The sequence below is a fragment of the Pleuronectes platessa genome, chromosome 20 (genome assembly GCF_947347685.1).
Source record: "Pleuronectes platessa chromosome 20, fPlePla1.1, whole genome shotgun sequence".
Classification (NCBI taxonomy): Eukaryota; Metazoa; Chordata; class Actinopteri; order Pleuronectiformes; family Pleuronectidae; genus Pleuronectes; species Pleuronectes platessa.
Window position 1 is genome coordinate 17,528,695 of NC_070645.1, and position 17,068 is coordinate 17,545,762.

The 17,068-nt window shown below is 41.2% G+C and overlaps 2 protein-coding genes across 2 annotated transcripts; both read left to right on the forward strand.

Annotated features, from left to right (window-relative positions):
- Positions 1 to 1,029: 1,029 nt before the first annotated feature.
- On the forward strand, positions 1,030 to 8,112 carry LOC128425481 (ADP-ribosyl cyclase/cyclic ADP-ribose hydrolase 1). The gene is made up of 8 exons (XM_053412085.1): positions 1,030 to 1,421; positions 4,003 to 4,129; positions 4,239 to 4,374; positions 5,248 to 5,330; positions 5,849 to 5,922; positions 6,127 to 6,213; positions 6,323 to 6,406; positions 6,692 to 8,112. Exons 1-8 carry the CDS (start codon positions 1,303 to 1,305, stop codon positions 6,744 to 6,746), a joined length of 765 nt encoding a protein of 254 aa, XP_053268060.1. The 5' UTR covers positions 1,030 to 1,302; the 3' UTR covers positions 6,747 to 8,112.
- A 3,045-nt stretch (positions 8,113 to 11,157) lies between these two features.
- Positions 11,158 to 16,341, forward strand: LOC128425478 (ADP-ribosyl cyclase/cyclic ADP-ribose hydrolase 1). The gene is made up of 8 exons (XM_053412081.1): positions 11,158 to 11,609; positions 12,497 to 12,623; positions 12,733 to 12,868; positions 13,480 to 13,556; positions 14,051 to 14,124; positions 14,301 to 14,387; positions 14,516 to 14,599; positions 14,895 to 16,341. Exons 1-8 carry the CDS (start codon positions 11,284 to 11,286, stop codon positions 14,950 to 14,952), a joined length of 969 nt encoding a protein of 322 aa, XP_053268056.1. The 5' UTR covers positions 11,158 to 11,283; the 3' UTR covers positions 14,953 to 16,341.
- The last annotated feature ends 727 nt before the right edge of the window (positions 16,342 to 17,068 follow it).

Here is a 17,068-nt window from a genome sequence, read left to right on the forward strand (position 1 = left end):
TATCTATGATCACAGAACATTGGTTTACGAAAGGTTTCTCCTCCTTTGCTCAAAAATACCGTCAGACATGGGTAATCTGCGGCACACACAATGTTGGCAGGCCAGTGGCTGTAACCAGCCAGGCAGCACACCCACCGCCTGTATGACCTTTTGAACATCTGATGATGGACTTCATTGAGCTGTCACCATCAGAAGGTTAATCTCACTGCTTAGTGATGGTCGACATGTGGTCAAAATGGGTTGAAGCCTTTCCTGCCTCAAAACAAACTGCATGTGTCCAAGCCAGTGGTGGAGCTGTGGAACGAGAGAACGGCACGCTCAAAACTAAGCTTTTAAAGTGCTGTGAAGACACAGGTCTCACATGGATAAGGTTCCTCTCTCTGGTGCTGATGTAAATGTGGATGAGAAAACGAACCAGGTCTAATCTCTCACCTTATGAGATTCTCTTTGCAGTGTAGTCCTCTCCACGTCCGTCAACAGACTTGTGTGATAATGATGATGATGTTGTGTAACCTGATTTCCTCCTACACCTTCCAGTTTTCTTTGTATATGCTTGCTCAATTACAGGAATGTATATTTTCCTTTGCACAAAAACAGCAGCAGTTACCTATTGTGTCCTCATCGCCATGCATCTTTTGTTCTAGAATGTCTCCATGGTGGATGTGACCCTACGAACGCAAAGTGCACGTGGTCAAGACTCGTCAATATTCTTCTATGATTTGATGTTTGTTATTGATGTTTGTTGTGATGTTTCTTGATTGTTTTTCCTTAGTGGTCATATTTTTATATGATAAAAAGGGAGGAGTGTAATTGACAATTTCACTGATCAATGTCTTACTATTGTGAAGAATGTCTTACTACTGGTTTGACTGTTTTCTGTGCACTTAGCTGATACAACATCAATGTCTTCCACATCCTGTTGACCTAATTTGTCCAACTGTGTGCTTGATTTGATTCGTATTTTTGGTAACAGTGATGTCAGACCGCAAACGGTGTCTACTTCCTGTTTTGTTTCCTGTTTATCACATTGTATAAAAACCTTCCTTTTTAACTTCTAGTGGTTGCACTCTGAGCCATGCTGCTGGCTGTGTAACCCTCTGCAGAGCTAATAATTAAAGCTCTATGGCAACTCCGGTCTGAGAAACTCATTATGAATGATATTGATAATTTCAACGACATCACAACACACCCTCCACCTCCTCCCCCTCTGAAGAGGGTCTCCATAAAATAGACGAGCGAGCACAAACAAAGTTTACTTGTCAACAAATCTGCAGCGGATCTGCGGAGCTTCTGGAACCCACGATGTGCAGCCAGAGAACATATGTGATTCTAGGCGTTGTCGGCGTCATCATCACCGTGGCTGTGGTGCTGACACTCCCACTCAAAGGAACTTTCATCCGCAGGTGTAAGGGTTTCAAAAAGTGAGTGCCTCATTTTTTACTTTTAATATCATGTGAAAAAACAAGTGAAGTGTCAGAATGAACTGATAAATATATGGTTTAACACATGAGGAGCCCAGGTTAACAACTTAATTAAAGGGGACATATTATGAAAAATCCACTTTTGTAGTGCTTCTACACGTCAGTGTGGGTATCTGGCATGTCTACCGTCCCAAAAACTCTGGAAAAAAAAACCTCCTGCGATTTGTTGTGATTCCTCTATGTAAGAAACCATACCATAGAGTGCGTCGAATGGGAATACGAACAGAATTGACGTCACAGTCTGTCCACATGGCATAGCCCCCCCCCGGAGGCGGAGATCTGGTGGAGGAGGAGACCGGGTTACGTTACGAGCCACAGCACCCTCCTCAGCTCGAGGCTGCGGGTGTTAGCTGGGAAGCTAGTCGAGGGGGGAGGCTAACCAGACGGTGAGCGGGGTGAGAGGCGGGGGTTCTGGCCGAGAAGCAGAGCCTGCGGTCGGGGTAAGTCACATGCCAAAGCCCCCTCCTCAGCTCGGGCTCGTTAGGTGATGTCGGGCTGCTGGCTCCATGTCAGCGGCTCGCCTCTGGTAAACTTGTCGGTGTTTGTTTACGTTAGCAGCAGGGAGCTAACGCTAGCTTGCTGTTAGTTTGTGTTTAAAGTTGCTTCAAATGGCTGCTTGTGCATGTTTTTACAGCAGTATTGCATGTGGCAGCCCACCCGGGAAGCAGCGGAGATCTGGCCAAGACGCAGAGCCTGCGGTCGGGGTAAGTCACATGCCAAAGCCCCCTCCTCAGCTCGGGCTGGTTAGGTGATGTCGGGCTGCTGGACCCATGTCTGCGGCTCCTTTCTGGTGGACCTGTCGCTGTTTGTTTACGGTTAGCAGCAGCCGCCTGACTGATCCCCCCACGGACCGGGGAGTGTTGACAGTGCGTGTCTCGTGTCGCAGTGGGTGTCTTCAACTAGAAAAGCTGTTGTTTTGTTTTGGTAATTGACGGTGACATGTAAGCTAGGTGGCGTTAGCCTCATAGCAATCAGTGCCCGGCTTACCGGCCGGCGGCAGTGGCAGCCGGCTGCTCGGTGGTGGGTTGGTCTCCGGCTGCACCCGGGCGGCTCACTGCGAGGCTGGCGATGCTCCCGCTGACTTCACACACCTGAGAGCAGGACACGTCTCACCGGCTCAGGGTTCCCCATGTCTCATTTTCATCATTGATCATTATCGATCTCTGACAAATCTCCAGCCTGTGTGCCCCTGTGTGTGTCCCGCTACAGTTAGCAGCAGCGGGCTAATGCTAGTTTGCTGTTAGTTTGTGTTTAAAGTGGCAGCACTTTCTGGAATGGCTGCTTGTGAACGTATTTACAGCAGTATTGCATGTGGAACCCCAGGCGGGAAGCATCTGACTGAGGTGGGGGGAGAGATCCCATTTTGGGTCCGGAGTGGAGGAACAATGCTCTCGGAGTCGTAGCTTGTGTGTGTGTGTCTGGCGCCCCGTGCATGCAGCAGGTATAAATAGGAAACATTGCACTCGGAGGCTAACCCGAGTCGTAGCTTCTGTGTGTGTCTGTCTTTGCTAGAAAATAGCACCGGAACGTGTTCCAGGACCCCCCCCGCTCTCCGGCTGCATTGTACCCGGCACTCAAAACAGGTCAATCTGAGGAAGGCTGTTTTAGACAGGGTAAAAAGGTGCTGTTTTAAATGAACCTTGTGGTTTTTAAAAAAAATGTTACAGACATTTCATTAAGACCCCAAGGAGCCATATCAACTGTGGTGAAATGAGCATAATATGTCCCCTTTAATGATCTAGGTCCTACTTATATTATATTATTATATTATATATTATTAAGAATAATAATACAGATAATAATAATACGAATAAGAATAAGAATTATGATAATTCGTCTCATACTTATTATTATTATCAGACAAACATATTTCCTTAGGTGACCTACACTAAACAGGTCTATTTGTTTTTCCATTTGCAGGGACATGGTGATTTGAAGTAATATTGCACTGCAGCAGTCAGTGGGGGGGGCAGTGTACTGTCTGTGACAATCATAGTTACTGTGAGCGCTGCATTACAATAACTTCCAATACGTTTACTTTCCTTTTTGCAAAGTTGTCTTAAATAACGAGTATTTAAGTAAATAATACAAACTTATACAAACCATACACGTGAACAATATCAAAGAAAATTAATTTCATCTCATGACATTGACTATAAACTCTTCATTGCAGATAAACCAGGTAAGATTATCACAAACTTTTCTAACTTCAATTAGTGGAAGACAATCAATACCTAAATATAAATGTTAATGTACCATAAACAAAATTAAAGAGCTCAATGTAAATCTCTGCACAGTTTCAGATATCCTCTCTGAGTTGGGACTGATCGAGTTCCAGGCTGAGCTTGAGTCTTCATCTTTATAACATCCTGAGGGTTACTTCTATCAATAATTGATTTCTTCTGCAAGTGTTCCCTGGACATGCAGAGTCCTAGTTACACATATGATGCACTGAAACAGAAGGTGAGGTCGTACTCTTGACCCACATCCCTGAGCAAAGGCGCTGTCATTTCATTTTCAGGTACGACTGTGAAAACTTATGGTCTGTGTTCCAACAAGCCTACGTAGGCAAGGACCCTTGTAACGTTCCCATGGAAGCCTACGATCCTCTCATCGCCGCAGCCCCCTTCAAACCAGCATGCAACAGAGTAAACATCCATCCTCACCTCACCCAGTCTGAGCAGACGTCTTCTTTCATAATGAAGAATAATCTGTTTCATCATTGGATGTAAATATTCTTCTTTTTCGGGGGTTTAGATGATGTTCTGGAGCAAAACTAAAAACCTGGTCCAGCATTTCAATAAGAAGCGCGAATGTTTCCTCACCCTGGAGAAGACGTTGCTGGGATCTGTCCTGAGGGCTCTGACATGGTGTGGGGAGGAGGGCAGCAGCGGTGAGAACCTTCTGAAAAACTCACAACTGTTCACTTTAGGTTTTTAGAAAGAAAATGTATAAATCTTTGTAAATTTCTCCTATTTAACAGCATTAGATGTGGGTTTTTTCACCATTTAGGAAAAACACATTGCACCTCCTTTGTGTGTGTGTGTGTGTGTGTGTGCTACTTAAGAACATGGTTATTAACATTGACATCTGTCTGAGGCCAGAGGTGTTATTTGCGATGACTACAGTAACTTTCACATAATTTTAAAGCGTGCCAAGTCACGTCAAGTTTTTGATATGTATGATTGATTAAGGGGCCCTGCAACAGAAACCTTTTTAAAGTAAATATCTCACAGGAAGTTTTAATGTAACTACATTTGTAATAATTTCACGGTACGACACACATTCAAAGAAAGAAATTCTGTCCTACCACCATTTTCTTTGTGTTTTCCATATAAGTGGTAAAAACAAAACATATAGTTCCATTATGTTAGATCCACACCTAAAGAGCTGGTTATAGAAGTTTTGCCTTTTGTCCAGTAGAAGGTGTAAATAACTCTTTTAGCCACTTAACTCCATTCACCCCAATTCATCGAGGATATACTCGTGACTGCCCTCTAGTGAAATTGCAGCCACTTTCAATACAACAGGATAAACAGGACGTGAAGGGAAATGCTGCTGTTTTCGATTGGTTTCATCGGACACAATCTGTGGAAGGGCGGGTGAAGCTCAGATTAGTAAACGTACAAAACACGTTTCATTCAGCTCCTTTCATGCAAAAAGGTTTTACCATTAAATTTGTTTTTTTTGTGATTTTTTTGTGATTTCCTGAGTTTTACCAGCGACACTGACACCAATAAAGATTTGAACGTCTGTGTTTTTGTAGAAACGTTCACGAGCGGCTGCCCCGATTGGAGGAAATGCGAGAACAACCCCGTCGACTCGTTCTGGAGAAGAGCCTCGGCTGCTGTAAGTTACCAACAGGAGTTCACCCACAGTCTGAACTACACGTGTGCAACATGAGGTGAATCTCTCCCATCAATGGGGCTTTGTGTCTGTCACCATGGAGCCACATTGCGGAGCTCTCTCCTGAGCGAGCAGCAGAAACCCACACAGTCACAGGAGCCCTGACAGACTCACATTAGCAGTCGCACAGCGGCCGAACAGATGACGTGAGAATAATCTGACCTTACACAGCTTTTTAAACATCGAGGGGGGGGGGGGGGGGGGTTGTCCTACAGATCTTAAAAGGGATAGTTCACCCGAAAATGAAAATGCACTCATTATCTACTCACCACTACGATGGAGGGGTTTCAGTCTCAGGGGTAAATAGTGTTTCAGACAAATCCAATATCCAAATCCAGCGAGGTTGTGTATTCAGAGTGACCTCTAATGAGTCTGGAAAAAATGTGCATGTAGACTGATATCGGTTGGTGGCGGCATCCGACTACAGGACAAGGATTTTAACGTGTTGGTCGTGTGTGTAGTTTGCAGATGTGGCCTGTGGTGACGTCACAGCGGTGCTGGACGGATCCATCGAGACGCCGTTCGACCCCGAGAGGTAAAACTCTGCTCGTCCCGTGTTTTGATTTTTTCCTAAAAATCAAGTTTTAGAACCGAAAAAATGAAATCCTGGAAGGTCGAGAGGATAGTGAGCGCTCTCTGCTGGATCACAAGTCAAACTACATCAGACATTCTGTATAATATTTTGAATTCTTAAATTTTCTCCTCCTCTAAATTGTGCTCTTTTGTTTTTTGCTGTCAGTATCTTTGGCAGCATCGAACTCAAAAGGTTCAAGTCCCCTAGAGTGAGAAGCCTGAAGATCGTTCTGTTCTCAGGGAAGAAGGCTGTGTAAGACTAAGACTAGTTTTTTGTTTATTCTTGATGTAATAATTATATTATACGGACTTGAACTGATACTTTGAAAACTGACCCTGTTTTCTGTTTCATTTATCTTCAGGTCGAACTGTATGAATCCATCTTTGAAGGATTTACAGAAAGAGCTGGGTGCGGGAATTACATACAGCTGTACAGAGATGGATAAGTAAGTAATATTGATAATATAAAACAACACAAAGTTCTTCACATTAAAGCAGTTCAAACATGATCCAACAAGAAAAACACGAAAATTAGACATAAACAACAGGTTAAGACTAAATTCAAAGGGATAAATCAGACAGCAGGTCAAATACTTCAGTGTATTTAATAAATTAAACAGATTTAGGACAGAGGACGTGGAGCTTGTGTGCAGGAGACTAGGTGATCACATGTTTTCTTTTCTTTTCTCACACTGTATCTTGACTTTGTTTCTTCTGCCTCTTGTTTTTAGATCTCAGTTCAATGAGTGCAGCTCTGCTCCAGAGACTTGCGGCCCCTGCTGGTGAAAATGTCCAATGACAAGAGGAAACAAAAACCTGCTGTAAATCTACAGTTTGTATTTCGTGAATCAAAATGTGCCTTATAAATGTATTTAGTAGATTTTGGGCCAGTTTGACATAATGTGAAATAATGTGTTAAAACTTTTTGTATTTTGAAATGAAACGATTCAGGGTGTGATGAGGAGTTTTGTAGCCAGTTTAAACGACTTGTCATCGAGGGTAAAGTACCACTGCTTAATGGTAAATTAATGTTTTTATATAACGCTTTCCTTGTGATTGATAACCACAAGCTGCCCTGTCCTCATAATCTTTAACTGACAACCTCAGGTGCTATCGTCATTTCCTTTAACTGTTTTATAGTAAAAACCATCAGAATGTATTTACCCCCGCTAACGTTTTTTTTATTATTGTAATGATGCAATTTCTCAATAATGTCATCATGGCGTTAAAATGAACAACGATTGGTTAATGTAGATAAAACTAGAGATTGTATCTCTAATCTTATTGGCTGCAAAACTTAACCAGTAATAAACTATATGACGTAATTTTCTGACTTTTTAGAGACCAAGTGACAGTAAATGATTTTCTTATATAAATGATTTTTTTAACTATGCATGACATCCTTTTCTGATGTCACTGATCACTTGATAGGGAATAATTTTCTCATCAATACAAACCATAGATCTTTTATTTGACCACTATCTTGTAAAAATGACATTTAACCTTTGACCTTTATCCAATCAGCCAAGAAAGGTTATTTATAATATATAATATAATATTCCCTCCAGGTTTGGTGATAAAGTGTTCATATGTTTCCGAGTTATTTTGTACAAACACACACACAAGGGGAAAGATTGTCTGTGCAAAGTTGTGTGGCATTGTGGTACAAACTAAATAAACTTTTTTCTGTGTTATTCCGACTTTGGTCAAAGTGTGAAACAACTGCATGAAAAATGAATGTGAACGTGCCTGAAAGAGAACGAGAGTCTCTCACCTGACAAGCCGTCATTTATTCTACCTCTCCCTGCCATGTGACCATCACACCTCTCACCAAATGTCCTTCCATCAGACAACACTGGTTTCTTACAAGTTTCTGAGCAGCTCTGATTGGTCGTTCAAACTGAACAAGACCTTAAGTCTGCCATGTTGAAAGTGTCCGAGTCAGATTTCACTGTCAATAACGAATCTTTAACTTTTCTTCATTTCTGCTCCGTTCTTTCTGATTCATCGCTGTGCTGCTGTCATATTGTTTCCAGATTAAAGTCTTGGTCTGGTCCAGCTCCACCTGTCACGTCTACATCAGTCTTTAGGTTCAGATTCACCTTGTGACTTTAGTTTTTATGTATTTTTAATAAAACGCTTCTGGTTCTGACTCAGGATTTTTGTCTTCATTTAGCAAAGCAACACTTGTAAGTTCCCAGAAGTCACTTTGTTTTTGGTTTGTTGTTCGTGAACAAGATTCATCAAAAAATCGTTTTTCTAGAAACTTGGGGGAAGGATGAATCAAGAAAGAATTTAGATTTTTCTTCTGTCTAAATGTGAAATGGGTCATTTTGTGTCATTTCACCAATTTCCAACAGAATAATTAATAAATCTTGATGGAAATAAATCTGACCTCTGATTTTGTGTAATTTGACTGTTGAGCTGAGGTTTGTGCTCCAAATGACAGAGTTTCTATTGTGAATGAGAGTAAATTGGGCTTTTAGCAGAAACAAAAAGAGACAATAATGAAAAATAACCACAAAGGTTTTTCTTCTTCTCTCAGACAACACAACTAAAAACTGTTGAATTATTCATCAGAGAGGTTGAGATCTTTCCCACAGCAAACGTTACTGAGTCGACCGTCTAAGTTTTATTTCTGCCTTTTGTTTCATCTTTCTGGTTCACATGAAACTCAGACCTGCTGCCTGAGAATGAATTCAGGTTCATGTAAACACACCAAACCACTAAACCACCAGAGCAGAAGAGACAGATTTTATCTATAAAGCAAAAGTTCCATTCACACACAAAACAGACTTATCTGTTTTGTGTGTGAACAGCACGGAAGTATGCAAATTGGCTACTGCTAAAACACTCACAGTCTACACTGACTCCAGATATGCATTCGGTGTAACTCATGATTTTGATGCCCTTTGACAAAATATAAACTTTCTCTTTCAAAAAACAGGCTGTCACACTCACATCTGACGTGTCACTTCCTGTTTTTCATACCCAGGCAGTATGTATTGAGATGTCCTCCTCTCTCTCTGCAGTACAGTCCACTGTTACTCCTCCTGATATCTCCCTATGGAAGACCTCTGGTGCTATGTTCTGAACTGGTTTGTGGTATGTTCCTGACATCAAACCCTGTTTGCCAAAAATATTTCTTCCCCCATTGTCTTAAGTTAGATCACCGTAAAGATCATACAGCTTAAATGGGCATGTTACGTATGATCACAGAACATTGGTTTACGAAAGGTTTTTCCTCCTTTGCTCAAAAATACCGTCAGGCATGGGTAATCTGCGGCACACACAATGTTGGCAGGCCAGTGGCTGTAACCAGCCAGGCAGCACACCCACCGCCTGTATGACCTATTGGACATCTGATGATGGACTTCATAGAGCTGTCATCAGCAGAAGGTTAATCTCACTGCCTAACTCAATCTCCCAGGGTGCCGCAGGTCCTTTTTTCCAGACGAGCCAATATAAGGGGACTTCTGCCCCTCCTCGCTCTCATTCCACAATCCTACTAATGTGGCAGGCAGCCAGCTTCTCCTCCTGAATCGGCGAGAGGAGAAACCTGATTTCTCCAGCTCTTCTTCTCTTCCCATCAAACAAGAGGAGTTCAACGTTGCAGCTTCCAGCTCATCTCACTAAGGAAACCTCATCGCATCTCAACCTCTACCAAACTCCTAGCAGTGACTCGATGTCCTGCAGGTAAGATTCAACGACCAACGGAGTCCCACAGCTCAACAGAACCGCGGATGCAGAACCTTACAACCAACCAGAGGCTTCACAGAACTGCGAACTGAATTACAACTTCCTTTTCCCTTTTCCTCGGTAACATACTGGGCTTAATAATTATACGAGGCTAAGCAAAACTGTTTATTTGATTCTGTGTGGTGTTTATAAGTTTGATATGTGATGTGATATTGTGTTTATAAGTCATTCGAAAGTAAGGTTAGCTTGTAATGCTCTTCACAGGCTTTCTTTGCATTTCAGTCTGACTTTTGCCTTCTCTGATTTAACATCTTAACAGACACACGCATATCTCTACACCTACTTATCTCCTCCCCAACATCAAGATGTGATGAAAGCATGCTAGGGAAGGTGTGCACTTTGGCCAAGCCACCATTTTGAGACACCCTGATTTACATAGGCACACACACACACTCACATACACATCTTTGTTTAGTTAATACATGTTAGTAATTTGTTTTATACTTTATTATATTCATAACAAATGTTTTTCTTTCAAAAATGTTCTTTCATTAATGTTGCATAAGTGAACTTTGCCAAACGCTACACTGTCAAGAACTCCATGACCTTCACTGTTCATTATATAATCTTTAATAGTAAATATTGAGATTTCTAATTGAACTAGATCGAAATGAGACGGATCTTAATCAATAAATTTACTATCTTTTCCCTTCCTTTGAAGGGTGGTGCCCCGAGGTAACTTTAACCAATTAAAGTTATGATTGAATACAAATGTTTTAAATATTAATGTCTTATATTTTATTTTGAAGACACAGGTCTCACATGGATAAGGTTCCTCTCTCTGGTGCTGATGTGAATGTGGATGAGAAAACGAACCAGGTCTAATCTCTCACCTTATGAGATTCTCTTTGAAGTGTTGTCCTCTCCACGTCCGTCAACAGACTTGTGTGATAATGATGATGATGTTGTGTAACCTGATTTCCTCCGACACCTTCCAGTTTTCTTTGTATATGCTTGCTCAATTACAGGAATGTATATTTTTCTTTGCACAGAAACAGCAGCAGTTACCTATTGTGTCCTCATCGCCATGCATCTTTTGTTCTAGAATGCCTCCATGGTGGATGTGACCCTGTACGAATGCAAAGTGCACGTGGTCAAGACTCGTCAATATTCTTCTATGATTTGATGTTTGTTATTGATGTTTGTTGTGATGTTTCTTGATTGTTTTTCCTTAGTGGTCATAGTTTTATATGATAAAAAGGGAGGAGTGTAATTGACAATTTCACTGATCAATGTCTTACTATTGTGAAGAATGTCTTACTACTGGTTTGACTGTTTTCTGTGCACTTAGCTGATACAACATCAATGTCTTCCACATCCTGTTGACCTAACTTGTGCAACTGTGTGCTGGATTTGATTCGTCTTTTTGTCACAGTGATGTCAGACCGCAATCGGTGTCTACTTCCTGTTTTGTTTCCTGTTTATCACATTGTATAAAAACCTTCCTTTTTAACTTCTAGTGGTTGCACTCTGAGCCATGCTGCTGGCTGTGTAACCCTCTGCAGAGCTAATAATTAAAGCTCTATGGCAACTCCGGTCTGAGAAACTCATTATTTCAAATCTCATGATAAATTTCAACGACATCACAACACACCCTCCACCTCCTCACCCTCCGAAGAAGCGTGGAGTTGTGCCAATGTTGCAAGGTGTCCGCGCACGGACGCACACGGGGTCTCTCGATAAAATAGACGAGCGAGCACGAACAAAGTTCACTTGTAAACAAACCTGCAGCGGATCTGCGGAGCTTCTGGAGCCCACGATGTGCAGCCGGAGAACATGTGTGATTCTAGGCGTCATCGGCGTCCTGCTCGGCGTCATCATCACCGTGGCTGTGGTGCTGACACTCCCACTCAAAAGAACTTTCATCCGCAGGTGTGAGCTGTTCCCAGGGTGAGTGCTTCAGTTTTTACTTTTAATATCATGTGGAAAAACAAGTGAAGTGTCAGAATGAACTGATCAATATATGGTTTAACACATGAGGAGCCCAGGTAAACAACTTAATTAATGATCTAGGTTCCTACATATGTTATATTATTATATTATATTTTATTAATAATAATAATACAGATAATAATTATACGAATAAGAATAGGAATTATGATAATTCGTCTTATTCTTATTCTTACTATCATCAGACAAACACATATTTCCTTAGGTGACCTACACCAAACAGGTGTATTTCTTTTTCCATTTGCAGGGACATGGTGATTTGAAGTAATATTTCACTGCAGCAGTCAGTGGGGGGGGGGGGGGGGCAGTGCACTGTCTGTGACAATCACAGTTTCTGTGAGCGCTGCATGACAATAACTATTATATAAGTATTTAAGTAAATCATACAAACTTATACAAACCATACACACGAACAATAATAAAGAAAATGTATTTCATCTCATGACATCGACTATAAACTCTTCATTGCAGATAAACCAGGTAAGATAAACACAAACTTTTCAAACTTCAATTAGTGGAAGACAATCAATACCTAAATATAAATGTTAATATACCTTAGAAATAAATAGAGGAACTCAATGTAACTCTCTGCACAGTTTCAGATTTCCTATTTGTGCCACTGACACTGCATCTCTCTGAGTCGGGTCTGAGTCTTCAACTTTGTCTATAACATCCTGAGGGTTACTTCTATCAATAATTGATTTCTTCTGCAAGTGTTCCCTGGACATGCGGAGTCCTAGTTACACATATGATGCACTGAAACAGAAGGTGAGGTCGTACTCTTGACCCACGTCCCTGAGCCAAAGGCGCTGTCATTTCATTTTCAGGTACGACTGTGAAAACTTATGGTCTGTGTTCCAACAAGCCTACGTAGGCAAGGACCCTTGTAACGTTCCCATGGAAGCCTACGACCCTCTCATCGCCGCAGCCCCCTTCAAACCGGCATGCAACAGAGTAAACATCCATCCTCACCTCACCCAGTCTGAGCAGACGTCTTCTTTCATAATGAAGAATAATCTGTTTCACCGTTGGATGTTAATATTCTTCTTTTTTGGGGGTTTAGATGATGTTCTGGAGCAAAACTAAAGACCTGGTCCAGGATTTCACTAAGAAGCGCGGATGTTTCCTCACCCTGGAGAAGACGTTGCTGGGATCTGTCCTGGACGATCTGTCATGGTGCGGGGAGGAGGGCAGCAGCGGTGAGAACCTTCTGAAATTTCTCCTATTTTAGCAGCATTAGAGGTTGTTTTTTTTCACCATTTAGGCAAAAAGCGGTGACCCTCCTTTGTGTGTGTGTGTGTGTGTGTGTGTGTGTGTGTGTGTGTGTGTGTGTGTGTGTGTGTGTGTTGGTGTATGTTGGTGTGTTTGTGTGTGTGTGTGTGTGTGTGTGTGTGTGTGTGTGTGTGTTTGTGTGTGTGTGTGTGTGTGTTGGTGTGTGTGCTACATACTTCAGCTACATAAGTGATATGCGCTGTAGTTATATTGGCCCAGGTTGATAAAACGTCGAGTGGTGGTGGGGGAGTGCATAGAGCTATGGGGGAGTGTACTACGTGCGACTATGATGTCTATTTCGGTCGTAATCCCATTCGACGCACTCTAGCATACCCTTTCTGAAATAGAGGAACCACAACAAATCGTGGGAGTGGGTTTTTTCCAGAGTTTTTGGGACGGTAGACATGCCAGATACCCAAATTAACGTGTAGAAGCACTACAAAAGTGGAATTTTCATAATATATCCCCCTGTATGCGACGTCTCTGTTCTACAAGCAACACAGACACCAATAAAGATTTGAACGTCTGTGTTTTGTAGAAACGTTCAAGAGGTTCTGCCGGAGGAAATGCGAGAACAACCCCGTCGGCTCGTTCTGGAGAAGAGCCTCGGCTGCTGTAAGTTACCGACAGGAGTTCACCCACAGTCTGAACTACACGTGTGCAACATGAGGTGAATCTCTCCCATCAATGGGGCTTTGTGTCGGTCTCCATGGAGCCACATTGCAGAGCTCTCTCCTGAGCGAGCAGCAGAAACCCACACAGCCACAGGAGCCTGACAGACTCACATTAGCAGTCGCACAGCGGCCAAACAGATGACGTGAGAATAATCTGACCTTACACTGCTTTTTAAACATCGAGGGGGGGGGTTGTCCTACAGATCTTAAAAGGGATAGTTCACCCAAAAATGAAAATGCACTCATCATCTACTCACCACTATGAAGGAGGGGTGGGTGAGGTGTTTCAGACTAAGGGGTAAACAGTGTTGCAGCCAAATCCAATGTCCACATCCCAGGAGGTTGTGTTTTCACATTATGCATGTAGACTGATATCGGTTGGCGGCGGCATCCGACTACAGGACGGTGATTTTAGCGTGTTGGTCATGTGTGTAGTTTGCAGATGTGGCCTGTGGTGACGTCACAGCGGTGCTAGACGGATCCATCGAGAAGCCGTTCGACCCCGAGAGGTAAAACTCTGCTCCTCCGGTGTTTTAGAACCCAAAATGAAATCCTGGAAGGTCAAGAGGATAGTGAGCGCTCTCTGCTGGATCACAAGTCAAACTACATCAGACATGTTGTATATTATTTTGAATTCTTAAAGTTTCTTATCCTCTAAATTGTCCTTTTATGTTTTTGCTGTCAGTACCTTTGGAAGCATCGAACTCAAAAGGTTCAAGTCCCCTAGAGTGAGAAGCCTGAAGATCGTTCTGGTCTCACGGAAGAAGGCTTTGTAAGACTAAGACTAGTTTTTTGTTTATTCTTGATGTAATAATTATATTAGTTAGAACACAAACACGCAGACGGACTTGAACTGATACTGTGAAAACTGACCCTGTTTTCTGTTTCATTTAACTTCAGGTCGAACTGTATGAATACATCTTTGCAGGATTTACAGAGAGAGCTGGGTGCAGGAATTACATACAGCTGTACAGAAATGACTGAGTAAGTAATAGTGATAATAATAATAAACACAAAACTACACAAAGTGCTTCACATTAAAGCAGTTCAAACATGATCCAACAAGAAAAACACGAAAATTAGACATAAACAACAGGTTAAGACTAAATTCAAAGGGATGAATCAGCCAGCAGGTCCAATACTTCAGTGTATTTAATAAATTAAACAGATTTAGGACAGAGGACGTGGAGCTTGTGTGCAGGAGACAAGGTGATCACATGTTTTCTTTTCTTTTCTCACACTGTATCTTGACTTTGTTTCTTCTGCCTCTGGTTTTTAGATCTCAGTTCAATGAGTGCAGCTCTGATCCAGAGAAACCTTGCGGCCCCTGCTGGTGAAAATGTCCAATGACAAGAGGAAACCAAAACCTGCTGTAAATCTACAGTTTGTTTTTCATGAATCAAAATGTGCCTTTTAAATGTATTTAGTAGATTTTGGGCCAGTTTGACATAATGTGAAATGATGGGTTAACATTTTTTGTATTTTGAAATGAAAAGATTCAGGGTGTGATGAGGAGTTTTGTAGCCAGTTTAAACCACTTGTCATCGAGGGTAAAGTTCCACTGCTTAATGGTAAATGATTATTTTTATATAAAAACGCTTTCCTTGTGATTGATAACCACAAGCTGCTCCGTCCTCATTATCTTTAACTGACAACCTCAGGTGCTATCGTCATTTCCTGTAACTTTTTTACAGTAAAAACCATCAGACTGTATTTAACCCCGCTACAATTTTTAAGTATTGAAATGATGCCATTTCGCAATAATGTCATCATGGCGTTACAATGAACAACGATTGGTTAATGTAGATAAAACTAGAGATTGTATCTCTAATTTTATTGGCTGCAAAACTTAACCAGTTATAAACTATATGATGTAACGTTCTGACTTTATAGAGACCAAGTGCCAGTAAATATTTTTTTTATATAAATGATTTTTTTAACTATGCATGACATCCTTTTCTGATGTCACTGATCACATGATAGGGAATAATTTTCTCATCAATACAAACCATAGATCTTTTATTTGACCACTATCTTGTAAAAATGACATTTAACCTTTGACCTTTATCCAATCAGCCAAGAAAGGTTATTTATAATATATAATATAATATTCCCTCCAGGTTTGGTGATAAAGTGTTCATATGTTTCCGAGTTATTTTATACAAACACACACACAAGGGGAAAGATTGTCTGTGCAAAGTTGTGTGGCATTGTGGTACAAACTAAATAAACTTTTCTCTGTGTTATTCCGACTTTGGTCCAAGTGTGACAAAAAAGAAACAACTGGATGAAAAATGAATGTGAACGTGCCTGAAAGAGAACGAGAGTCTCTCACCTGACAAGCCGTCATTTATTCTACCTCTCACTGCCATGTGACCATCACACCTCTCACCAAATGTCTTTCCATCAGTTCTTACACTAGACACGTTTCCAGGGAGCTCTGATTGGTCGTTTACAATAGTGGCAGTAGATAAGAAAATTGACACATTTACATGCTCTGGAGTCTGCCATGTTGAAAGTGTCCAAGTCAATAACGAATCTTTAACTTTTCTTCATTTCTGCTCCGTTCTTTCTGATTCATCGCTGTGCTGCTGTCATATTGTTTCCAGATTAAAGTCTTGGTCTGGTCCAGCTCCACCTGTCACGTCTACATCAGTCTTTAGGTTCAGATTCACCTTGGGACTTTAGTTTTTATGTGTTTTTAATAAAAATGCTTCTGGTTCTGACTCAGGATATTTTTCTTCATTACTTTTATTTAATGATGATTTCCCTTCCTATGGTCTTAAAAATCTTTAAAGAAAATGTTGAAGAAAATGTGAAATTACTGTATTTGTGTGCAATAACGATGGAGAGATTCAAATGATCTTTGATGAGCAAGATAACAGATGATGCAGTTATGTGACAACTTTTATCAAAAGTCATGAATTGAAAATGGACAAATACTGATGCAACATATTTAGCAAAGCAACAGTTGTAAGTTCCCAGAAGTCGGTTTGTTTTTGGTTTGTTGGTTCGTCAGCACGATTAATCCAAAACACGTTTTCTAGAAACTTAGGGGAAGGATGAGTCAAGAAACAAGTCTGATTTTTCTTCTGTCTAAATGTAAAATGGGTCATTTTGTCTCATTTTCACCAATTTTCAATGTAATAATTAAAGTATCTTGTTGAAAATAATTCTGATCTCTGATTGTGTGTAATTAGACTGTTGGGCCGAGGCTCTAAATGACAGAGTTTCTATTGTGAATGAGAGTAAATTGGGCTTTTAGTAGAAACAAAAGGAGACAATCGTGAAAAATAACCACAAAGGTTTTTCTTCTTCTCTCAGAACTCACAACTGAAAACTGTTGAATTATTCATCAGAGAGGTTGAGATGTTTCCCACAGCAAACATTACTCAGTCGACCATCTAAGTTTTATTTCTGCTGAACAGTTTTTGTTTCGTCTTTCTGGTTCAC